Consider the following 25,520-nt stretch of genomic DNA (forward strand, 5'->3'; position numbering starts at 1 on the left):
CCCGGACTCCTCAGGTCCAGTTTCCCAGAGGTTTTTCAGCTAAAGTTAGGAAATTATAACAGACCCAGGCTGCACTCAACAGATCTCGTCATCTTCGTAATGTGCTGGAGTTCCCTTTGAAAACGGCCCCATATTTGACAAAATGTAAAACCTGAAATGGAGACATTTTGACCACCTTTTGTCCAAATATGCTTCTGGGCTTAAACAGCTAAGATGGCACCTGTTAAAAGCCAAACTTCCTAGACTATGCTAACGAACAGACTAACAGTTAAGTTTCAGTTCAGAAAAGTTTGAGGCTTGTGGGTGACTTTAACCACACATGCTCGTGTATTTGTATCTTCGAGCATATCATCATCATTCTTTTTTAACTTTACTTCCATAAAAAACCCTCCGACAGAGACATTTCACAGCTGAAATAAAAACAGTAACTATTATCAAGATAATTGCCAGCAGAAACGCCATCACATCAATAGAGTGGTACTGGATCATGGACATCTTGTAAGACTCTGTCCTCAGATGCGCCGCTCCTTTGTGCCTCATGACAAACTCGATCCAGAACATGGCGCGATCCAGTGGTTTCATGGGCTGGTCTCTGTGCAGACTGGACAGCTTCTTCATCTTCTCCTGGTAGGATGGTTCATAGAGAACCTCCTTCAATGCCTCCAGGAAATTGTCTCTATTCACAGTTGCAATGTCCAGGACTTTGGCCACTCCTCTTGCTTGCATCCTGAAGAAGTTGTCAGGCTGGTCGAACATGAGGGGGAGGCCAACCAGGGGGACGCCATGGTAGATGGCCTCCTGGATTCCATTGGTGCCTCCATGGGCCACAAACACTCTGGTCTTGGGGTGGCCCAGGAGATCGTTTTGGGGCAGCCAGTCCAAGATTAAGGTATTGTTGCCAAGAGTGGATGGCTTCTTGCCTTTGTGTCGCCAGATCACCTTTTGTGGAAGTTGGGCAAAAGCAGCAGCAATTTCCTCTGCAAGTTCCTCAGGAAGGTGTTCCACCAGGGTTCCCAACGTCATCACGATGACGCCATGTTCACCAGAACTCTGTACAAAGTCCTCTAGTTCCTTAGGTAGAGGCTTGGAGGGTTTGCATTGAAATCCTGACATGTAGACAACATTTGGCATCGTAGGTCGTGGAAACTCAAAGGTGAAATCGTTTCTCATCAGCCAGATATCAGCCGCCTGAAACAGCTCCATGTAGTGTACATCACTGCCAAAGTAGCGATGAACAAATGGTTGGTACATTGGTTCTATAACGTAGAAAATATATATTTTAGTGAAGATATAGTACATGATGTTCTTGATCCGCTGGGTAAATGTCATCTTATCAGTCAGCTCTGACCCTGGTATTGGGACATAGGACAGTGGGGAAGGTGCAATTATTTGATGCCCTTCACCCTGGATAGTCCATCTGGCATTAAAGACAAGTGGAAGACCCAAACGGTGACCCAGCATCACACCACCACCATATGCAGGGTCTGTAAGAACCAAATCGAATTGGTTATCATGAAGCCTCTGCATCAGTTTGGTATCTTCAAACATCTCCTCCACCATCTGAAGCACATCCTTATGCATGTGATAGAACAGTTTCATTATATCAAACTCCAGAGAGATATGAGTCCAAACTGAAGCTCCCTGGCACCGTGTGCTCAGCACTGTTGTTATACGTGACTTGAGCTTTTCCCCATCAAAACCAGTAGGGGAGTTGATAGTGATGGCCTTGTAGTGAGGGGAGTCTGGCTTGATGTACCAGGTGTTTGATGGGCACAGTACTGTGACTTCATGGCCTCTGGCGTGAAGCTCCTTGATGATGACCTTCATGTTGACCCAGTGGCTTCCATCTACAGGAAACACCAAGACTTTCCCTCCATTTACCAAGGCTGACGAGCTCAGCAACACTGCAAGTGTGACCAGGGCCGGTCGGTTCATCTCTGAAAGAGATTATGATAGGAGATACAAAGATGTTAGCTCTGATGACTGCTGGAGAAACCTCCCACTCCACTCCCTGCAGCCACAGTGAGTTTAACTCTTTGTCATCCACAGAAAAAAGGATTTGAAGTATCACGGTAGCAGAAGAAAGTCCTATAATGATGCACGCAGCGAGACTTAAACATGACCTCCTGTTCCTCTCTGAATCAAGGGGCCCCTGACTCCTCAGGTCCAGTTTCCCAGAGGTTTTTCAGCTAAAGTTAGGAAATGATAACAGATAACCTGCCAAAAGCCAAACTTCTTCCTCCGCCTCTAAATGTGACTTCATGGTGGCTACATTCACTAACATGCAGTCTAAATATATACTAGTAATGATTCCTGTCTAAAAACAGGAGTAAAGAGAGTTAAAGTGATCTGAACTACATGACATAACGTGAAGCTTTCATATTTTTGTTATCTTTGGTATTAAAAGGAATTGGGCAATAGTCATCGCATAATAATAACAATGACGGTTGCTGTCAAAGATAATGCAGGATCTGATGGGGGGGGGGGGGGGGGGGACTATATAGGGTTATATGGGTCTGAGTCAGTCTGGACCTGAGATAAAAACAGCTTATTTTCACTGTAGTTTGCTTTTAAGACCTAACAAGACCCGATACCTCTGCAGCAAACCCTATCTGCAACTAGCCTGTGGCTATTAAAGAATTTAAATCACCATTTCTATAACTGATTTACACAACACTGTACAGAAACATCAGTAAAACTTCAGTTTTAGGTTTATTTCAACGTAAAACTACTCTTTTAACCTTTTTATCCACCAAAACTCTTTTATGTAATCACTCACCGAGAGCGTTCCAGCCAGCAGATCTCTCAGGTTTCAACCTGAACTTGCCTCCGTCGCAGCACACGTTGGAATGACTGCTATCCTGCTCTGACATTTAAGCAAGTGGGCGTCTGCACTGACGTACAAACAACAGAACATATGCAAAGTAATCAAAGAACATATCTTGGGAGATATATTTTGTTTGCTCTGTTTAGTTTTAATCACATTTCCTACTCTTTGTTCCATTTTCACACTTTCAGTTTTACTCAATAGAACAGAGAAATATTTGTATGGATTTTGTTTATTTTTTTATTGCCTTTAGCCCAGCAGTGGACTTTATGAATGCACATTGATTTAAGATTAATTTAAAATGTGATGAAAATCCCACTAGAAGCAAACGGGGAACAATAAAATGGAAACCTTCTATCTGTGGACCAAGTTACCAACATAGCTTGGGCTGGGTACCGAACTTCGGTTTTTTTAAGGCTTGGGTTGCTTGGGTTGGAAAAATACTGAGCTGAAAAAACCCTGAAGATTTGTACTGTTATGTCTAATGTAATTTCCTTTTTGTTAGAATTTATATTATAAAATTGGTATAGAAAAAAGTGTCGCTCAGGAACCGGTATTGAAGTGAAAGTATTGGTATTGGTATGGAAACATAGCTAAACCCTGTAACTTACATTGTTATGGTGGTTATGACCTGCTGAGGACCAAGCAGCTGAGGAGGGAAGGATTCAGTCCAGTAGTTGCAGAGGTGTAGCTGTATCTGTTGCTTCCAGCTGTTAAAGTTCAGGACTTTACCAGGTGAAAAATGAGGCAAGTGTTGGTAGTGATTCTCAACTTTTTAGCCTCATTACTCTGCAAAAAAACAGTCCACTGACTGTAGTCACACTTTGGTTCTTGCAGTAGGTGTGCAGCTCTCTGTGATAATCTGCTGGCTCTTCCCAGAATAAATCCAGCCTATGTAGCTCTGCCACATACGTGCAGTCCTTAGCAACCACAGAACCAGATGGCTAACTCTGGCCTTCAATTGGTCATGAATGTGATTCTCTGAGCTGGTGTGTTCCCAGATCTGCAATAGTGCCACATAACAACTGAACTTGAACAAAACTAAAGCAGGTTTTTTTTTGCTGTCATCACTTGAATGCTCTTGCAAAGGCTTCTGTCCCAACTGGGTCCCTCCGTTGGTCCCAGGATTGTCGTCTAGCAGCTCCTACACCACGCCTAAGACAATCCAAACTCTGTTCATGTGTCGTCCCACGATGGTGGAATGACCTACCGAGCGCTACCAGAACAGGGGCGTCCCTGTCTATCTTCAAGAAGCTCCTGAAAACCCAGCTCTTCAGAGAGCATCTCCTATCCCAGCACTTACCTTGTACTTCCCTCCCCCCTCTATCTCTGCACTTTATCTTTCTGCACTTCCTTCTATGCCTGCACCCTATCTCTACTCTGTCCCCTCTGACAGAGTCGGACTCCTGGGTTCCTTCCATGTAGTTTATTGTTAGCTTTTTATAAAGCTGTTATATCTTCATTTGTAAGTCGCTTTGGATAAAAGCGTCTGATAAATACATAAACATACATACATCATTTCTCTGAAGTTTGAAGTTTTCTAGGAAAGACACAGTTCCACTGATCCTCTGATATATTCAACCTTACTACATCATGGGAAGGTTATTTTAGACCTGCCTTAGAAATCCTGTTTTAATCAGGAAAAACAGATGAAAAACTGGAGAATTATAGTAATCTGAACTACATGGAGTAATGTGAAGATTTATTATTTTCATTATCTTTGGTATTAAAAGGAATTGGGAAATAGTCATCGCATGATAATAACAATGACGGTTGCTGTCAAAGATAATGCAGGATCTGATGGGGGAGAACAGATATGGGTCATATGGGTTTGAGTCAGTCTGAACCTGAGATAAAAACAGCTTATTTTCACTGTAGTTTGCTCTTAAGACCGAACAAGACCCGATACCTCTGCAGCAAACCCTAAAAAACTGAAAATATAACTAGAAAATAATCTAAAAGCTTTTGAAAATTCTTGTGAAATTCTTAAATGCGTCTGTGGCAAGTTCCAGCCTGAGGGAAGAGGAAATGTAATGCCCTCAGGTTGAGTCCCATATGTATGCAGAGCTGTGTGGAATAAAGGCCTCAGTAGGCAAGAATGAATACATCCTCCTCCGATGCACCACAAACTGCACCGTAACCAAACTGGAAGCCTGACAATAAAATGGAAATATATGCATTTCTTTGGTCAGCCTCTGACATGTTAGTGCTTGTACAGGATGTTCTGTGGAAGAATCTGAGAACAGCCCTGCGTGAAAAGTGTAACGATCACTTGTTATCTGAACAGGTTTCTGTTGTTTTTTTGGGGGGGTTTCACTCTCCTATCTGAAACTAGGCTGTGGCTATTAAATAATTTTAATCACCATTTCTATAACTGATTTACTTTCAGAAAGACCAGATTGGTACTGCTGTAATTTAACAAGTTCCTATATTCTATATTTCTATCTGCTTTTTATTTAAAAATAAAGCAACAAAGACCCTATTTGCCTTCAAGAAATGCAATAAAATCTATCTAAAATCTAATTATAATCATTGTAACTATTATATTATCACCAATAAATACACATATTTGTCTCATTGAATCGATAATAAATCTTCATAATATAATTTAGCTCTACAAACCTGATAAATAATATAAAATATTATGGTTAAATGCACTCATGTGAAAAAGAAAGTGGCTTCAGAACATCATAAAAAATAGGTCTTCGAATTAGATAAATACAACTTCAGATTAACAACAACACATAACTTATTTCACCATTTAATTATTAATTTAACAAAAGCTAAGCTACAATATAGAAAAACGTCCACCTTTATTGCATCCATGGGAATAAGGAGGGTAAGTCCCGATCAAATGCAAGTGTGAGCACCTCTTTAAAAGCAGAAGTTTAGTCAGTTTGCTGCTCTGGAGCATTCAGGTGTGTCTTAACACGATGAAACTGAAGAAACAAATCTTAAATAATATGAAAGTGAAAATTTAAAATGAAATTTTTATGGTAGGAAATCTGAAATAAACATTTTCTGCAGTTCTTTATATTTTTGAATACATTAAAACAGAAGAACAGAACAACTGAATCAGTAAAGTGAATGTGACAATTAAACAAAAACTGTACTCACAACAGCATCGTCCCTCAAGCATCTCATCATAAGAACCAGAGGACAACCAACAAGTAGCTGTCATTTCAGAAGCTATTTTTTCATATGAACCCTTGTTTCAAGTAACAAAACAGTCATTTGATATGATATCATTTATTTACTTAATTTCTCATTTTAACACAGGTTCTTATTATGTACTTCATTAATGTCCTTCTGGTATAAACACTGAAAACAGTCATTACAATCAACAAACTTTAACAAACATTACATTTCCTAAATAGCTGATTTTTGGAAAAGTGTATTTAAAGTGACAGAGTCTTTATTGTGTGTTGCCTGTGATTATGTGTGCTGTATATGGAGCGGCTTGGGTGCGACGTTACAACAAATGATCATTGATATTGATATAAAATGATGAAAACTGCGCCAGTCTTGTACAGTATGATATAGGTTTATGTGCTTTGAAACAGAAATGTATGGACCTTCAACAGTTTCAAGTGTTTCCTCTTCATTACCTGCTTAATTGATGTACAGTCACAAGATACATTTGCCAGTTCGTATTGAACTGAAGCTACGTCATTTAAGAGTGATTTAGCAGTGATTTATGATACTTCAAGTTTAACTTCAACATTTATATGGAACATAACATGAAAAAATATTCAAAATCAGCTTTTCACCAACTGTTTTTCACATCTTATTAAATAAAAAACAAAAATAAGCAAAGTCATCTGTAATATGATTGAGGTTACAAGAGACTATGAGGTTTGTGGGGCGACTGCAGCTCAGGAGGAAGAGCAGCCGCCCATCAGTCGGAAGGTCGAAGCGTCCTTGGGCAAGACACTGAACCCCAGGTTGCCTGCCGATGTATCCATCGGTGTATGGATGGTTAGAAAGCACGTAGTTATGTGTAGACTTAAAACGTGCTGTATGCGTGTGTGTGAAGCGCTTTGAGTGGTCGGTTTGACCAGAAAAGCGCTATACAAGTACAGACCATTTAGCATTACTGGCTGTTTCAGCACATCATCATTCTTTTTTAACTTTACTTCCATAAAAAACCCTCCGACAGAGACATTTCACAGCTGAAATAAAAACAGTAAATATTATCAAGATAATTGCCAGCAGAAACGCCATCACATCAATAGAGTGGTACTGGATCATGGACATCTTGTAAGACTCTGTCCTCAGATGCGCTGCTCCTTTGTGCCTCATGACAAACTCGATCCAGAACATGGCGCGATCCAGTGGTTTCATGGGCTGGTCTCTTTGCAGGCTGGACAGCTTCTTCATCTTCTCCTGGTAGGATGGTTCATAGAGAACCTCCTTCAATGCCTCCAGGAAAATGTCTTTATTCACAGTTTCAAAGTTCAGGACTTTGGCCACTCCCCTTGCTTGCATCCTGAAGAAGTTGTCAGGCTGGTCGAACATGAGGGGGAGGCCAACCAGGGGGACGCCATGGTACATGGCCTCCTGGATTCCATTGGTGCCTCCATGGGCCACAAACACTCTGGTCTTGGGGTGGCCCAGGAGATCGTTTTGGGGCAGCCAGTCCAAGATTAAGGTATTGTTGCCAAGAGTGGATGGCTTCTTGCCTTTGTGTCGCCAGATCACCTTTTGTGGAAGTTGGGCAAAAGCAGCAGCAATTTCCTCTGCAAGTTCCTCAGGAAGGTGTTCCACCAGGGTTCCCAACGTCATCACGATGACGCCATGTTCACCAGAACTCTGTACAAAGTCCTCTAGTTCCTCAGGCAGAGGCTTGGAGGGTTTGCATTGAAATCCTGACATGTAGACAACATTTGGCATCGTAGGTCGTGGAAACTCAAAGGTGAAATCGTTTCTCATCAGCCAGATATCAGCTGCCTGAAACAGCTCCATGTAATGTACATCACTGCCAAAGTAGCGATGAACAAATGGTTTGTAGTTTGGTTCTGTAACGTACCAAATTTGCATGTATGTGAAGATATAGTACATGATGTTTGAAATCCGCTGGGTAAATGTCATCTTATCAGTCAGCTCTGACCCTGGTATTGGGACATAGGACAGTGGGGAAGGTGCGATTGCTTGATGCCCTTCACCCTGGATAGTCCATCTGACATTAAAGACAAGTGGAAGACCCAAACGGTGACCCAGCAGCACACCCCCACCTATAGCAGGGTCTGTAAGAACCAAATCGAATTTGGCATCGTGAAGGCTCTGCATCAGTTTGGTATCCTCAAATATCTCCTCCACCATCTGCAGCACCATTTTATTCATCTGGTAAAAGTTTTTCACGAGATCATATTCCAGAGATATGCGAGTCCAAAATGAAGAACCTCGGCGCCGCATGTTTAGTATTTTCATTACATATGACCCAAAGTTTTCCTTATCAAAACCAGCAGAGGAGTTAATAGTGATGGCCTTGTAGTGAGGGGAGTCTTGCTTGATGTACCAGGAGTCTGATGGGCGCAGAACTGTGATTTCATGGCCTCTGGCGTGAAGCTCCTCGATGATGACCTTCATGTTGATCCAGTGGCTTCCATCTAAAGGAAATACCAAAACCTTCCCTCCATTTACCAAGGCTGATGAGCTCAGCAACACTGCCAGTGTGACCACGACCAGTCGGTTCATCTCTGAAAGAAATTATGATTGGAGATATAAAGATATTAGCTTTGTGTATCCATTGACTTAAAAGCATCTGCAGCCTACTGAGGAGCATAGACATGGATTAGCATTGATACAAAGCATGGATACAAGGTACCATTTGAACTTAAAATGGTTTATATTGAGGCAAAGGAAATATTACAATTATTCATGTATTTGAATTTAATTTCTATAGATCATTAGTAAGGGGTGTATGTACTTAAACATAAAGCCTTGAAACCCAAGACAAAAGCCCTACTGAATGCAAACAACTGTCGAAAACCTGGGATTTAGAGGCAGGAATTCCCTCACTGTCGTGTAACTGGGAAACTGTTGTCGAGCAGCAGAGAATCAGGGTGTTGAATTTAATTGAATGATAATTTGTTGATCCCAGAAGGGAAATTATATTAGTACAGAATATTCATTTTCGGAAAAATAGCTAAATAGATCATTTTTAACAAAAACAAGATTAAAAATGAATTAAAATCAGTTGTCAGATTGTTAGAAAGTTGAAGTGCAGAAGACGGGAGTGTTTTAAATCTCCACTGACTGCAATGAATGCATTGAGGTTCTGTGTTTGTAGCTTGGCAGCATCTTAGCTAATAGAGTTGAATGCAGCATCAGCAGGTAAAACAGGTTAACTCTCTCAGCAGAAAACATGGGTGGAGACTAGGGCTGCACGATTATGACCAAAATCACAATCACGATTATTTTGATCAATATTGTAATCATGATTATTAATCACGATTATTAATCATGATTATTAATCACGATTATTAATCACGATTATTAATCATGTTTGGAAAAACATGTATTTTTATTGCACCATTTAAAAAACAATGTGCCAACAATTTTTAGTGAAAAATTAAACTTTAAATTAAAATAAATGATAAACAATGGGGAAAAAAAATAAAAAATCCAATCATTTAAAATTTTAACGTACTTTCTGTATTGATCGGACACGTCTTTGGCCAAATAAAAAGATATCGCTGTTATTTCTGCGTGTCTTTGGGAGGCAGATGGATCGGGTTCTGCCCGGTGCCGGCTGCTGTAATGGTTCTCTGGGTCGGCGCTGGACGCTGACGGGGATTTTGTGAATTAACATTAGCTTTGGCCTTCATGCATTCCTCATATTTAGGTTTGTGAGGTTTTTTCAGGTGATTGAACAGATTAGTGGAGTTACTCTGCAGGACAGACACTACTTTGTTACACTCTTTACAAATAACTTATTCTTGTTTAACATCATTTGCCCTGAATCCGAAACAAGTCCAGACAATGGATGTCGCCCCGTTTTAAGGCGCAAGCTCCTCGCAATCCCCAGATGCTACTGGATTCTTCTCGGCTTTCGACATTATTTGCTCTCATCAGTTGAACTCAACGGACTGTCTAACTTGCTGCCGCTGCAGGCTGCGTGCTTGTTATTTAGGCAGCTTAATGAAGCCTTAACCATGCTTTCGCCCCCTAGTGGTTGGTAGACTACTGGTTGAGAACTTGTGTGGTTAGATATGCAGGCAGCAGACGATCAGGTTCATTTAATCGTGGTCAACAAAATCGTGATCACGATCAAAATACGATTAATTGTGCAGCCCTAGTGGAAAGCCACAGCCAACAGCCCAATATCTGGGGTAAAGCAATGCTCATCGACTGTAACATGTCCAGGATCAGACCGTCTGCAACCAACAAGCACTACAATCCAACCTCCTATTCTCTTGACACTTGTTCTGCAGTCTTTGTCTCCCCATGAAAATCAGATAAAGAGGTGTTAGGCTGAGAATACAGTTTGTCACTCGAGTGGCACCATTTTGGATCATACTAAATAGCATAGTTGTACAAACAGTGTTAATAAATTCCTCAAGTTCTTGATATTTCTGCGAAGGTGAATATAGAATGAAAAAAAAACTCCATTGTTTTTCATTCTTGAGTCTGTTCAAGAGGTTTTGTATCTTCACCAATGAGTTTTATGGCTTAAAAGACACAAATATCAGTTTTTATTTAATCAGTTTTATTTAATTTGAGAAACTTCAGTAATTTATGATACCCGACAAAAAATTAATTGTAAAAGAAGAACAAAAAATATAGTAAAAACATCTCTTACTTTCCTTGTTAAACTTTATACAAACATTTTTATCCCAGATTTTTAGACTATGCTAACGCACAGGCTAACAATTTCAGTGCAGAAAAGTTTGAGGCTTGTGGATGAATTTAACCACATGTGCTCGTGTATCTGTCTTACAGCACATCATCATTCTTTTTTAACTTTGCTTCCATAAAAAACCCTCCGACAGAGACATTTCACAGCTGAAATAAAAACAGTAAATATTATCAAGATAATTGCCAGCAGAAACGCCATCACATCAATAGAGTGGTACTGGATCATGGACATCTTGTAAGACTCTGTCCTCAGATGCGCCGCTCCTTTGTGCCTCATGACAAACTCGATCCAGAACATGGCGCGATCCAGTGGTTTCATGGGCTGGTCTCTTTGCAGGCTGGACAGCTTCTTCATCTTCTCCTGGTAGGATGGTTCATAGAGAACCTCCTTCAATGCCTCCAGGAAATTGTCTCTATTCACAGTTGCAATGTCCAGGACTTTGGCCACTCCCCTTGCTCCCATCCTGAACAGGTTGTCAAATTGATCAAACAAAAGGGGGAGGCCAACCAGGGGGACGCCATGGTAGATGGCCTCCTGGATTCCATTGGTGCCGCCATGGGCCACAAACACTCTGGTCTTGGGGTGGCCCAGGAGATCGTTTTGGGGCAACCAGTCCAAGATTAAGGTATTGTTGCCAAGAGTGGATGGTTTCCTGCCTTTGTGTCGCCAGATCACCTTTTGTGGAAGTTGGGCAAAAGCAGCAGCAATTTCCTCAGTAATGTCTTCAGTAAGGTTTCCCACCACTGTCCCTAAAGTCATCACGATGACGCCATGTTCACCAGAACTCTGTACAAAGTCCTCTAGTTCCTCAGGCAGAGGCTTGGAGGGTTTGCATTGAAATCCTGACATGTAGACAACATTTGGCATCGTAGGTCGTGGAAACTCAAAGGTGAAATCGTTTCTCATCAGCCAGATATCAGCTGCCTGAAACAGCTCCATGTAATGTACATCACTGCCAAAGTAGCGATGAACAAATGGTTTGTAGTTTGGTTCTGTAACGTAGGAAATATATATTTTAGTGAAGACATACTGCATGATGTTCGAAATCCGCTGGGTAAATGTCATCTTATCAGTCAGCTCTGACCCTGGTATAGGGACATAGGACAGTGGGGAAGGTGCGATTGCTTGATGTCCTTCACCCTGGATAGTCCATCTGACATTAAGGACAAGTGGAAGACCCAGACGGTGACCCAACAGCACACCACCGCCAAATGCAGGGTCTGTAAGAACCAAATCGAATTTGGTATCATGAAGGCTCTGCATCAGTTTGGTATCCTCAAATATCTCCTCCACCATCTTAAGCCCATCTTTGTGCACATGATAGAACACTTTCATTAAATCAAACTCCAGAGACATACGAGTCCAAACTGAAGCTCCCTGGCGCCGTGTGGTCAGCACGTTTGTTATACATGACATGAACTTTTCCACATCTAAATCAGCAGCGAAATTAATAGTGATGGCCTTGTAGTGAGGGGAGTCTGGCTTGATGTACCAGGAGTGTGATCGGCGCAGAACTGTGATTTCATGGCCTCTGGCGTGAAGCTCCTGGATGATGACATTCATGTTGACCCAGTGGCTTCCATCCACAGGATAGACCAAGACTTTCCCTCCATTTACCAAGGCTGATGAGCTCAGCAACACTGCAAATGTGACCAGGGCCGGTTGGTACATCTCTGGAAGAGATTCTGACAGGAGATGTACATGATAAATGAATGATTCACACTTTCATAGCACCGTTTAAATTCGTCTAGGTTTTCATAGCACTTTACCAACTGTTTTATTTTCAAGAAAAGATTCTCACAGCACTTCATATGATACAATATTTACCCTCTATATAAGGACCATGTTTTCTTAATAATTACAACAGCTTATTGGAAGCAAAACGGTGTTCAGTGTCTTCCGCAAGGACCCTTTGACACCTGTGGAGGATAAGGATGGAAGAAATCATCTTTGAAATAGAGGATCTCCAGTCTTCGTATGTCTGGTAAACCACCTGCCTTACATTCATGTGGCTCGGTTTTATTCAACCCTTTTCTCCTCAACAAGGGAAAACTTACAAACCGCTTCAGGGACAGACGCTGCCATTAATGCAGTTGGAAGCAGTGTCCCTCAGATAAGGCACAGGGTTTTCCAAGGGACTAAAGTTCTTGTCTGGAAAGCACAGGTTGAGCAATGATCTAACCAGAATGATGGAACGAATTGTCACTTTTGTTGACACACAGATGCGTTCAGTTCTCACATATTTCTGCATCACATACTGAATCTTAGTGTTAGATCACACTGGGGTTACATGGAACTGTAAAGAATAAATGACTCAATTACAATAAGACCGAGTTATTATTCATGTATACACCTTCGTTTGACTAAGAATTGGACCGGATTGAGTGACTTGCAGTCGGATTAAGACCCCGAGATAACTCAGGTTGATCGTCACACTAAACATGCACGTAGACGGTGAAGCATGCGGTGAATTGGACTTTGACCCGGAAGTCAAAGGAGACGATATTACTGTTGTTGTCGTCAGAAAGAAAGAAACAACGCGATGGAGAATGCGCCGTTGTGCATCGTCTGTGCCATAACCAGCTCATCACAGATGGAGAGGGACGCAGCTTCATCTCGCTCTGCGTTCGCCATCTTTCTGAATGCCTGAGTTTGTTGTTGTTGGTGGTGAAGACGCCAACAGGAAGTGGCTCTATTAGCGATAGCTGAAATGGGGACAGCGCCACCTATCGGACCGGGGTTTGACATGCTTTGTGCCAGTGATTCCATTCATTCACCGCCATATATCCAAGGATAATTACCCTCAGATAAGGAGTATAACCCAACTATAGCTGTAATCGAATTAATGTAAATTCAGGACTATAAGACGCTACTTTTTTCCCAGGCTTTGAGCACCGCGGCTTGTAATACGGTGCGGCTAATATATGTTTTTTTCTTTTTTTTTCACGCCACCAAAAACATTTTGCCTCATAGCTTTAGACCAATAAAATTAACGAATAGTTCACAGCGGTCCAATGAAATTGTACGATAAATCAAACACACTTACACTGCTAAATTATTGTAAATCGGTCATTTGTACAAACCCTCAACATGAAAAACAAACAAAATGCAAAATGCACATGATGCAGCTTTTAAATGAAAGGCGATCAACCTGAGATGAGATTGTGAGCGACAGCGAAGAAACTGAAGTGTGTGACGAAGTTCTGAGGCTGTTCAGTTCGGACACTGAAGAAGACTTTGATGGTTTTAGGGCGCAGGAGGAAGATGAAGAAGGCGATCAATTACTTTTCCTGGTAGGCTAAAAGATGGTAGTCTGGTAGTCTTTTTTTGTTAGAAAAAAGAGGCATTTACGCCGTATTTGTGCGTTTACGATAGGTATTTAAGTTAAAACCGTCGGTGTTACAGACCCTGTTGGAAAAAAATGCTCTGTTGTCCGGAATTTATGGTAATTTTATCATGAAGACCCACTTACTCATTCCCTTTCATCCCCTGCTTCACATTTCCAACCTTTAGATTGCATCTGCAGCATAAAGCTTCCCTCTGTGCTCGTGTGAACCGCAACTGTGGAAAAAAACTAGGCCAAATTGTCCACATGTTCCCCCCAAACATCTCAGGTGTTCATATGTTAAGAAGTATTTAATCAAGACCCCTAAGCAGAGATTTTGAGTGGTCCAACTCCGAGGTGACAGGTCTTGGGTAGATGTTTGAATGATGTCGCACAGATTTAAGTGGGCTGTGCAAGCTTTAAACTTTAAATGAACCCGAGCTGTAAATAGATTTAAAGACATTAAGTTTTGTCACATTTATTCTGGTTAGGTCATGGGAAAATGTAGGTTTGCGTTCAAAAGTTTCCATAAAAAGAATTTATTTTTCAAGTTTGAAGGTCAAAATTGGCGCGGGATGTCAAATGAAACCTAAAGGACACCATAAACTTTAACATGGACAGTTTTGTTCCAACAACATGTGACTGCATTCTGGATTTACACAATAGTGCCCAAGACCTTTGTGGATATTTGCAGGGAACGTGGATATGAAAGAAATGTTTGACATTAAGAGGATAGTGGAGTAATTTACCTGTTATACAGCCTGTGTGATTTTAGTCTTTGTTTCATAATTCCATGAAGTTCAATCAAAATATTATTTTGAGCTCATCGAGTTTCTTTTTTCAGTAAGAATGCTCAGTGTTAGACAATGAAAAAGAACACCAGAGAAAATGGTCATCGATGCAAATTACTTTTATGTACAAAACTGCTAAAAACCTATAAATATCTATAAAAATGTCAGTGAAGTTGATCTAAAATAAACTGCATCCGAACCACCGACAATCTCCCCACAAAAATAAAGGATTTTCATGTTTCTTTCAGAAGGCTGAGGCACCCCGCTCCGAGACTTGCATAACTTTCAGATTGTTTAAAGCTCAAACACAGATCCCGGATTACACAACTCACTGTGGGAATTTCCTGCCGTTAAATCCCAGGAAGTTTGTATGAGCTGTTTGCATTTAGCAGACGTTCCTCTCAGGTTTCACAGCCTTTGTGTTTATGTACATGTGCAGCTCAGTAGTGATATCCTAGATGTCACACAATAGAGAATATTTAAAAGCTGCCTTTTGTATTTGTAAGACCAAAGTTCAGAAGGATTTCTTTCTGTCGTTATGCAAACTGTATTATTAAGAATTAGGACTTAATAAAGATCTTTTAAAGAACAAAGTCACATTTTAATGAAAACTATGAAACAGTGTAAAATCTTATAAAACTATAAAACATGGGGTTGTTTCCTTTGCTTCAATAGATTAGTTTAAAGAGCACAGTGTGCAGTAAGGTTGTCAGTACATTCAAGTGCAGTGTTGTCTGCAGAAAACATCTGCAAAGCACTTTCTGGCCCTGTGAGACCATAAAATCCATGTGTAACCAATCAGGGTTTAACACTGCACTCATGCATATAAACATGAAACGCAGCACTGCACAGAAACGTCAGTAAAACTTCAGTTTTAGGTTTATTTCAACGTAAAACTACTCTTTAAACCTTTTTATCCACCAAAACTCTTTTATGTAATCACTCACCGAGAGCGTTCCAGCCAGCAGATCTCTCACGTTTCAACCTGAACTTGCCTCCGTCGCAGCACACGGTGGAATGACTGACTGCTATCCTGCTCTGACATGGGAGCAAGTGGGCGTCGGCACTGAGGTAAAGGGGCTGAAGTTCAATGTGTGTGTGGTGCAAGAAAAATGAAGGGGAGAGCTCAGTGAGTATTTGCTCACATGGTGAACTCTGAGGTGAACTTTTGATGATAAGATTGATCATTTAATTTAGAACAAAGGCAAAGTAATCAAAGATCATATCTAGGGAGATATATTTAGTTTTAATCACATTTCTTACTCTTTGTTCCATCGTCAGACTTAAAGTTTTTACTCAATAGAACAGAGATATATTTGTATGGATTTTGTGTCTTTTTAATGCCTTTTGCCCAGCAGTGGACTAATTTAGATGAAAGATTCATTTTATTTTATTTATCTCAGTAGAGATAGAAGCAAAAGGGGAACAATAAAAAGGAAACCATCTATTTGTGGACTAAGTTCCCAACATATTAAACTCTATAACTTACATTGTTATGGTGGTTATGACCTGCTGAGGACCAAGCAGCTGAGGAGGGAAGGATTCAGTCCAGTAGTTGCAGAGGTGCAGCTGTATCTGTTGCTTCCAGCTGTTAAAGTTTGTGAAACTACCAGGTGAAAAAAACAAAAACTGCTGAGTGAAAAGTATCCTCAGTATGTTGGATAGTGTTAGACACCAACCTGTCACCTGTTTGCAACTGTTTTGCACTGGAAATTATTTGTTGTCAGTTTTTTCTGTAAGAAAACTGCTTGGGTTGGAAAAATACTGAGCTGAAAAAAACCCTGAAGATTTGTACTGTTATGTCTAATGTAATTTCCTTTTTGTTAGAATTTATATTATAAAATTAGTATCGAAAAAAGTATCTCTCAGGAACCGGTATTGAAGTGAAAGTATCGGTATTGGTATGGAAACATTTTGATTGATACCCAGCCCCTAAACATAGCTAAACTCTGTAACTTACATTGTTATGGTGGTTATGACCTGCTGAGAACCAAGCAGCTGAGGAGGGAAGGATTCAGTCCAGTAGTTGCAGAGGTGTAGCTGTATCTGTTGCTTCCAGCTGTTAAAGTTCAGGACTTTACCAGGTGAAAAATGAGGCAGGTGTTGGTAGTGATTCTCAACTTTTTACCCTCATTACTCTGCAAAAAAACAGTCCACTGACTGTAGTCACACTTTGGTTCTTGCAGTAGGTGTGCAGCTCTCTGTGATAATCTGCTGGCTCTTCCCAGAATAAATCCAGCCTATGTAGCTCTGCCACATACGTGCAGTCCTTAGCAACCACTGAACCAGATGGCTAACTCTGGCCTTCAGTTGGTCATGAATGTGATTCTCTGAGCTGGTGTGTTCCCAGATCTGCAATAGTGCCACATAACAACTGAACTTGAACAAAACTAAAGCAGTTTTTTCTTGCTGTCATCACATCTCCTAAGTTTTCCAGGAAAGACACGATTCCACTGATCCTCTGAGATATTCAACCCTACTACATCATGGGACAGTTATTTTAGACCTGCCTTAGGAAATCCTGTTTTAGTGAAGCCAGAAAAACAGATGAAAAACTGCGAGTCACACTCTCCAGTTTAGTAAAACACACTTGATGGGCTTTTAATGTTTTCAGCAGCTACTGTCTTACACATATAACACGTCCCCATGTAAATATCTGAGTTAACTTTACTCTGACTTTAGAAGCATTGCTCTTGACAGTCATTATTATATAAGTGTGTTTCTAAGTTGAAGGTCAGTGTCCAGCAGTGTTTAACCAAATAAACTGGGTGTTCCACAGGTTCATGAACTTTATAACACTGCTGACGGATATGAAAACAGTCAGTATGTTGTTTAATGAATCGAGTGCATGTTTTACAAGAACAGATCAATTCAGGTGAAGGATTGTGTCATGATGTAGAAAAGAAACAACTTAGGGTAAGATACCAGTTATTTAAAATGGAAACCTGCTGTATATGTGGCAGATTCAGATGTGTCGAAACAGGCCGACAGATTGGACTCAGCGGCAAAAACACCTGAAACAGCAGTTTCTGGGACTGGGAATATTCATTCATAGCAATTTTACAGCAGTAAACTTGTACTGTGTACGCTCTGTGTTGTAAAAGTTAATCATTCATGTTAAATACTGGATACTGTGTTCAAAGACCTGCATTGAAAAACAAGTAAATCCTGTCTTCCGTTCCTACTGATTTGACCCTCAAAGAGTCTGGAGAACTATTGCTCAAGGCCGTGTGCAGGACATATAACAATTTCAAGGCAGTTCCACGAAGTCCTGCTTCACCGAAAATGTGCTAATCCGTGGATTCATGTTCCGCTAAAGAAAGTCCTCAAATAATGAGCCGCTCCTGTTTGAATACGTTTTATTCTGAGCTGAGTGAAATGTTTGTGTCCTAATGAGAGCCACATTGTAGTTTTTCTTGAAAAATTGTGACCAGAACCTGGAAATATCCTCTGTTTCCCTGTCTACCTCCAGTCCCATCATCCAGAAGCCCTTGCAGTAGCCAGACAGCCAGTGTGACGCCATCTCCGACCCTCTCCAGGCGATCTGACTCCACCCGACTCCTCCCCTCTCCCAGCAGCACCCTGCACACACAGCACCTCAACAGACCCCGACTTCCCCTGGGACAGGAGTCCCCGTCCTCTGATACAGATGGGAGCTGCTACACGGAGCTGTACCCCGGCCTTCAGAGCTACGTGGAGAGGCTGCAGGTGGAGGACAGCTCGACAGGCATCGCCCCACTGAGAGAGGAGGAAGGGAATGTGTACTTCTCACCGGTAGTGGAGACAGTCTCTCGTTTCAAACCCAGCAGGTACCAGTCACCACTGATGCCCAGAGAGAATAAACCTCTCGAGGTGTGCATCCTGCGGAGGGTGAAGGAGCTGCTGGCAGAGATCGATCCCAGAACAGCGGCCAAACACATCACCAAGGCTGACTGCATGGTACTGCTCAAAGCTGCTATACTGAACTCTGACTTTAATGTATTCTCAGAGCTTTTCCGAGCTCTAAATCAGCTCTACCACACCTGCTCAGCACCAAACAAACACTAGTATAAACTTGTGATCTATGATCAATATTTTCCTGAAAAATGCACAGATAAATGCACAAAGGTTCTCACAATCCAGTTCAGTAAGACTTTTAGTCCTTAAAAATTGTTAATATTCCCACAGATTGTTGTTGCGTAATTTTCAATAGACCAGCAGATGTGCCCAATCTGTTTGGTTTACATGTAAATATTACAAAACCTTCGTAGCTTTTGATTGAGACCTCATGTTTATGTTTATGCATTTAGCAGATGCTTTTATCCAAAGCGACTTACAGGTAGGCATATATGGTAAGGGGGTCTTGCCTAAGGACCCCTACTGGAATCATGCAGGGGATTTGAACTCAGGTCTCCCACATGGAAGGTGGCAATCATACCACTACACTATCCACTATCCCACTCATGTCGTGTCCACAGGCTGCAACAGCCGGCTGGTGCCTGCATTGAAAAAAAGCACGAGTCTCCTGTCCCATGTACAGAGCAAACCAGCTGGACTGACTCAACAAATATAAGACTTGGTAAAGCAACATGGCTGCAGCCCGTCCTCTGTGCCTCCTGTGGAGGTCTTGCATGAGAAGCCTAAACTGTGCTCTGGATAGTTTTTTTTAGTTTAAGACTTGATAAAGCAACATGGCTGCAGCCCGTCCTCTGTGCCTCCTGTGGAGGTCTTGCATGAGAAGCGTAAACTGTGCTCTGGACAGTTTTTTTTTAGCTTAAGACTTGGTAAAGCAACATGGCTGCAGCCCGTCCTCTGTGCCTCCTGTGGAGGTCTTGCATGAGAAGCGTAAACTGTGCTCTGGATATTTTTTTTTAGTTTAAGACTTGGTAAAGCATCAGGCTGTTTTTTTCCCAGCTAACAGCTCATCACTGCAGTTATTGTGGTGTATCGGGGATGGTCGCCTTCAGACAGCCTGTGTGCAGATGATGCAGGAAGAACTCTGCTGACACAGACTTGGTCGAACACAGAAACCTTTCAATGTCAACCAGAATTACAGAATGATGCATCGAGTCTGGAGAGATGTGTCAAGCCCGGATTCCCCAAATTCTCTGCCTTACTGAGGGTGCGCTCTTCGTTAAGTAGAATCTGCCTGTTCTTAGTGACCTTGAAGATGTTGCAGCACAAAGCCTGGACATGGTGTGAACCTGTCTTTGAGCCTCTTCTTGGACAAACTAACTGGGGAGTGTGTTATTCTCAAAATGTCCTGATTTAGCCCAAGACTCCCCTACACAGCTGGTAGTTATCAGACTTCTTTTCACTTCCCAAAACAACTTTGCACGGATGCTAAATATCAGACATCATTATCTACAGGCATCTGTTTATGGACATTTTATTTATCCATTTTCAATATGTTCTGTTACTTATTCCAGTAACATTTAGAGGGATTCTGACTGTGTGTTACCTTTAAAAAGAGACCAAAACTGAGCATTTAGTCCATGTGGTTCTGGAGCAGGTCTTTGGTTACTTTTGATATGCCTTGGATAGACTTTTTTTCTTTTCTGAATTTGTAAACAGAACCTTTAAGTCATCGGGATACACAAAAACAGTTAAACGTAAAGCTACACATGAGGCTGTGGCACTGTGTGTTAAATCACCCATTGGACAGGGAGACAAACATCGTTTTAGTCCAGTAACTCCAACAAACATGTTGTGTCCAGGTGGCGAGAATTCTGGAGGTGACTCCGGAGGTGCAAAGGATGATGGGAGTGAGTTCTGGGATGGAGCTGCTCACGTTGCCACATGGACAGCAGCTGAGACTGGATCTGCTGGAGAGGTAAGGACAAAGTATCATGGAACCATGACACTAAAGTCAGCTTTTTTAAAGTGTTGCCCATTCAAATACGTTAAAAAATGTTTTTGCAAATATAGAAAAACATGATCAACTGTCCTTCAAAGTGGTTTTGTCCCAAAATGGCCCACATGTGGTTTTAATGCAGTAATAATAATGTCACCACTGATTTTTTCATTTAATCAATGTCCCCCCCGTCGATTAAATGCTGATATGTGTTGTGATACGACTCCTCTTTCCTCTGATAATGTTCCTGCAGGTTTCAAACCATGGCGATCATGTTGGCCGTGGACGTTCTGGGCTGCACGGGGACCAATGAGGAGCGGGCTGCTCTGCTTCATAAAATCATCCAAATAGCTGCTGAGCTCAAGAGCACCATGGGCAACATGTTCGGCTTCGCTGCCGTCATGAGAGCTTTGGAGCTGCCGCAGGTAAACATGCATCTCACAGATTGTGCTTTTGGCTCTTTACTAACAGGCAGGACACAGGTGAGAGGTCCCCTGGCTGAGATCTGAGTCGTGTCGCAATAAGTTACGGATAATCGAGCTGTGAGCTATAAAACCTGCAGCATAACCCTTTGCACACTGTGCATAAAGATTAATGAACACTGTTGTGTGGTGACTGGTCATCAGATAATGGTGGAACGTGTTTTTATGGTAGTGTGTGGTTGTTTTATATGTCGCCGTTTGCCTCATTTCATGGTCTTTTTATTGGGATTTTAATTTGACCCGTGTTTATTGTCTGTCTCGGGAAATGTGTCCATCAACACTTTTTTATATAATTTTTAAGATGCATTAGATCAGGGATGTCAAACTCCGGTCCTCGAGGGCCGCTGTCCTGCAGGTTTTTTATCCATTTCATCTGAATCAGGTGAGTTGAAGCAGGGAAACGTCTAAAACCTGCAGGACAGCGGCCCTCGAGGACCGGAGTTTGACATCCCTGCTTTAGATAAAGTAGTAAAGCTTGACAAAAAATGGCTAAATTTAAAAGAAAACAAAGGTTTTAAGGCACCCTAAGGTGGTGTTTGCCTGTTTTAAAGGAAGATTGCAAACATTTAACTTACGTTACTGACCTTGTTGCACATGAGCTTTTTGTCTTGAAAGAAAACATTTCTCCATCTTTAGAAAATCTATTCTGCAAACTGCTTCGACAGTTGGATGGAAACACTACTACTGTGGCTGTTATTTGTCTCGTGTGGCACAAAGTGAAAACGTTAGTATCCAGGTGGATGAAACCTCTGTTCACAGCAGGAGATTAACTTTGTTCTGGATGAAGGCGGGAGCAGGAGATCCAGCAGGAGATAGAGGGCACAGATGCAGGGTCGTTCAGGGTAGTTTATTTAGAAAACTACTTATCAGGAAACAGAAAAAACCAAGGGCTACGAAACGTTACAACTAAAAATCACTCCTGAAACGGAGGAGGCCAAAAACAGGTTACAAACACTGAGAATAATAAACGATGGCTACGGAATCAAAACTTTAAGAAAACAAAACGCTCAATTTAGTGGAACAACAAGGAATAAATGTTCCGGAAGACTAAGCAAGGTTCGGAGGGCTAGAGTCACGATCTGGAGGCAGATGCAGGGTCGTATCAATAATATGGCTTTATTTATATAATGATAGTCTCTTTGAGCAAAGCAATAGGCTATAAATTCCAAACCCACTCTCCTCGATACCTTTGGAGAGGAGAGGAGGCTGTAAAACTTATCAAAAGAAAGTTCTCTCCACGCTAGGAGGACAAAACAAAAAGTTATATGAATTTTACAAATTCACTTATCACTCTCTATAGAAATTTAATAAATCAAAAAACAGAAAGAGACTCCTTCTAAGGGAGTAGCTATGAACATTAAAGTTATAAACCAAAAAAACACTCCTCTACCGGAGATACGACTGATAACGACAAAGGTAAACAAAAACTTCACTTGAGCTAAATCTATGACTACGGCAAAAAACTTAAACAGGAAATCATCAATAAACAAGATCTTTGATACTTATACTGTGGAGGCTAGAGGAAGAACAAATTCAACACACTGGCAAACACTGGGCGTTTGTGGAAACACTTTGGGAATCAGGGAAGACAATCAGACGCATGGTATGTGAAACGAGAGGAGAAGTTGATATTTCAAAATAAAACAGGAAGTGACAAGACAAGGTACAAAAAACCTAAGAGCGTTTGTGAGACCTGACAGCTAGAGTGACGAACTGAAGGTTGCTGCAAACTGTCACTGGACACAGGGAGATGAAGGCTATTTAACACATGAGGAGCCAAAGGGAACAGGTGGAAACACTGAGGGAATCAGGGAAGACAATCAGACGCATGACACGGGAGGAAGAGCAAGTTATCTGAAACGAGAGGAGAAGTTAATATTTCAAAATAAAACCGGACATGACAAGACAAGACATTTCAAAACTTAAAGTGTCCAGGGATCATGACAGGATTCCTGCTACTCTGGTGTGATCCTTGCTGTGATGGGATGGTTCTGCACTCGTCAGACCAGGAAACTGCACAGTGATTGGAAGTTTTTAATCCAAAATACTACTGAACATACGCCCGTCTTCATCTGGACATGGTTTGTTGGTGAAATCATGTGTTTGTGTTCTTATTGTGGTTTTATCCCTTTGTCTCTTGGGTTGTTTTACCTTTTTTTTAATGTGTGTACTTGTTTTTCCATATTTCTTAGGTCCTAAATGCTGAGCCTGCTATACTTGTGGGGTCTAAATATTGGGCCTAACATTTTTTAAGGGATTTGTGAGGGTAAAGACTTGGTTTTATGGTTAGGGTTAGGCTTTCAGCTGTGATGCGTAGGGTTAGGATAAGGGTCTATTGTCCTTCTATCTTTCAGGTGTCCCGCCTTGAGCAGACTTGGACGGCGTTGCGGCAGCGACACACAGAGGGCGCCATTCTCTATGAGAAAACTCTGCGGCCGTTTATGAAGAGCCTGAATGAAGGAAGAGGTAAAAGTGCTCCTACAACTACTTAAAACAGCGGGATTCTCAGTTGAAAAAACAACAACAAACCTCTGTTCCCGTGTTCGTCCTTCAGAAAGTTGTCCACTGTCCAACACCACCTTCCCCCACGTCCTCCCTCTTTTAACTCTGCTGGAGAAGAGCATGGCGGTGGGTGAGGGGACAGAGCCGTGGGAGACGGTGGAGGTCGGGGTGGATGTGGTCATGTTCCACCTGGGGGCGGCGAGGACTGTCGCTCAGCTGGGGGGCATCTACCGCTCCAACGCTGAGAGCAAGCTTCAAGGTAAAAGAATCAGCGGAGGGATAGTTGATGAGTGTTTATATACAGGCACTTAAACCATTCTTTAACACCTGCCAACAGCGAGGACATGGAGGTCCTCACTTATCCCTCTCTGCTGCAGATACTGATGATAAGATGCGATGTTACAGGTTTCCAGGAGCAGGCCGAGGTCCAGGAGCTCTTTCTGACCGACTTCCAGATGAGGCTGTTGTGGGGGAGCAGGGGTGCTGAGGAGGGCCAGGCTCTGAGATACTCTAAGTTTGACCAGGTGCTGACTGCCTTGTCAAACAGGTTGGAGCCACCCATCGGGCGACACTGACTCCAGACCTTTGTTTCTCCAGCATGAGCTCATCCCTACACGAACCTGCCACCTGCAGGACACTGAGAAGCTCCACCTAACTGTTACTGGTTTTGACGTTTTATAGAAAAAAGTCACTGGAATGCTTATCGTTCGCAGTCAGTATTTGACCAAAGTCATTCAACATCTGCTCAAACCTAACAGACTGGGACACATGAAGTGGGAAACTAATTTATGGAGCATGGTTAATTTTCATAGCCACACATCTTCTGTGCCTTTAAAGCTAAGTCTGACAGGCCTAAAGCTGAGGGAAGTCTGTCTTAGAGTCTGAAATGCTCAAAAGGATCAGGACAACTTGTAGGAAAAACCACTAAATGGAGGACAATATGAAGTCACCACTTAAATCAGGTCCGGTTCTACCAACGCCTGCCTCATTTATCACCTGGTAGTTTCACAAACTTTAACCGGAAACAGCTGTGATCACCAGGTCTGGTACCACTTTATTCACCAATTTATCTTGTCAAAATGTTTTGTTTAATCAGTAGATTTCCTGCCTGACGAGGTCTTTATGCAGGAAACCATAAGTTAACAGTGTAAAAATGTGGTACTGTCCCAGGTTCTGTTGCGATTACAGAAAGCCTGAGTTCTGTGTTCACTGAAAATAATGGCGGAGAAGAGGCTGCGCCTCAGTCTCGCAGGTATGAATGTTTTATTCGCCTGAAGGCTGGACCTTCCCTAAATGTATTGTACAACATATTGTACAACCCGGTAACAGAATAACAACGTTCTATGTCTTTTTTTTTATTGTTTGAGGTGAATATTTAATGTAATTTAGGATGTGCTGTACTCATTGTTGAGGTCAGGTAATTTATTATCATAATGTGAATTAGGTTGAGGTGAGTGAACTGACCCTAACTGAATGGCTACAGCACAGGTACAGAGCATTTCTGTCATCTTACACAATATTAATGTCTTATATTTATCCGTATAGTCTACTATAACTATAAATAAACTTGTTTGCTTGACAGTTCATTGAAATAAACTGCCTGTTCCTTGTCTTTGACCGTCACCAACAGAAAAGCCACACAAGTGGCAGAAACTGTTTTTTAAAGTCATGTGAAATTTGGTGCGTTTCGACCCAAATGGTGTGATTGCACACTGGAGCCAAAGTCTCTTCAAACTTAAAATACTTCTCACTTTCATTCTCTGTGATAACTAAACATTTCTAAGAAATTGTTATGAAATTGTAAGGAAATGATAGGGGGCAAAAAGTGTTTTTAAACCCGATTTTTCCTCTCATTTCGTCTAAAAAGTGTAAAATATCATCACACCAGGACTCACTGAT

The 25,520-nt window shown here is 41.6% G+C and overlaps 3 protein-coding genes and 1 pseudogene across 8 annotated transcripts in view; 1 reads left to right on the forward strand and 3 right to left on the reverse strand.

The window, feature by feature from the left end:
- Positions 1-25,231, forward strand: part of sh2d3cb (SH2 domain containing 3Cb) — a 53,172-nt gene extending 27,941 nt beyond the window's left edge. For both annotated transcript variants that reach the window (XM_072387231.1, XM_072387232.1), the window contains 6 exons: positions 18,277-18,743; positions 20,501-20,616; positions 20,891-21,062; positions 23,474-23,585; positions 23,674-23,880; positions 24,027-25,231. In XM_072387231.1, coding sequence (XP_072243332.1) covers positions 18,277-18,743; positions 20,501-20,616; positions 20,891-21,062; positions 23,474-23,585; positions 23,674-23,880; positions 24,027-24,196 — 1,244 coding nt within the window. In that variant the 3' untranslated portion in view covers positions 24,197-25,231. The remainder of the gene's footprint in view (positions 1-18,276; positions 18,744-20,500; positions 20,617-20,890; positions 21,063-23,473; positions 23,586-23,673; positions 23,881-24,026) is intronic.
- Positions 292-15,805, reverse strand: LOC140309390 (UDP-glucuronosyltransferase 2A2-like). 2 transcript variants are annotated; one of them, XM_072387234.1, is made up of 2 exons: positions 15,752-15,805; positions 292-1,937 (listed from the first exon to the last, which is right to left on the reverse strand). In XM_072387234.1, the coding sequence occupies exon 2, from the start codon at positions 1,933-1,935 to the stop codon at positions 355-357; it is 1,581 nt and encodes a 526-aa protein (XP_072243335.1). In that variant the 5' UTR covers positions 1,936-1,937; positions 15,752-15,805; the 3' UTR covers positions 292-354. The 2 variants fall into 2 exon arrangements, with proteins under 2 accessions (XP_072243335.1, XP_072243334.1); XM_072387233.1 differs by lacking the exon at positions 15,752-15,805 and adding an exon at positions 2,780-2,911.
- Positions 5,623-15,826, reverse strand: LOC140309394 (UDP-glucuronosyltransferase 2B31 pseudogene; annotated as a pseudogene).
- LOC140309392 (UDP-glucuronosyltransferase 2B31-like) lies at positions 10,449-15,844 on the reverse strand. 4 transcript variants are annotated; one of them, XM_072387237.1, is made up of 3 exons: positions 15,752-15,844; positions 12,181-12,373; positions 10,456-11,908 (listed from the first exon to the last, which is right to left on the reverse strand). In XM_072387237.1, exons 2-3 carry the CDS (start codon positions 12,245-12,247, stop codon positions 10,779-10,781), a joined length of 1,197 nt encoding a protein of 398 aa, XP_072243338.1. In that variant the 5' UTR covers positions 12,248-12,373; positions 15,752-15,844; the 3' UTR covers positions 10,456-10,778. The 4 variants fall into 4 exon arrangements, with proteins under 4 accessions (XP_072243336.1, XP_072243337.1, XP_072243338.1 ...); XM_072387238.1 differs by having other exon boundaries at positions 12,181-12,361; positions 15,752-15,816; XM_072387235.1 differs by having other exon boundaries at positions 10,449-12,373; positions 15,752-15,838.
- Positions 25,232-25,520: the final 289 nt, after the last annotated feature.

This window comes from Leuresthes tenuis, unplaced genomic scaffold (assembly GCF_036924035.1).
Source record: "Leuresthes tenuis unplaced genomic scaffold, fLeuTen1.0.hap1 SCAF_6, whole genome shotgun sequence".
NCBI classification, from domain to species: domain Eukaryota; kingdom Metazoa; phylum Chordata; class Actinopteri; order Atheriniformes; family Atherinopsidae; genus Leuresthes; species Leuresthes tenuis.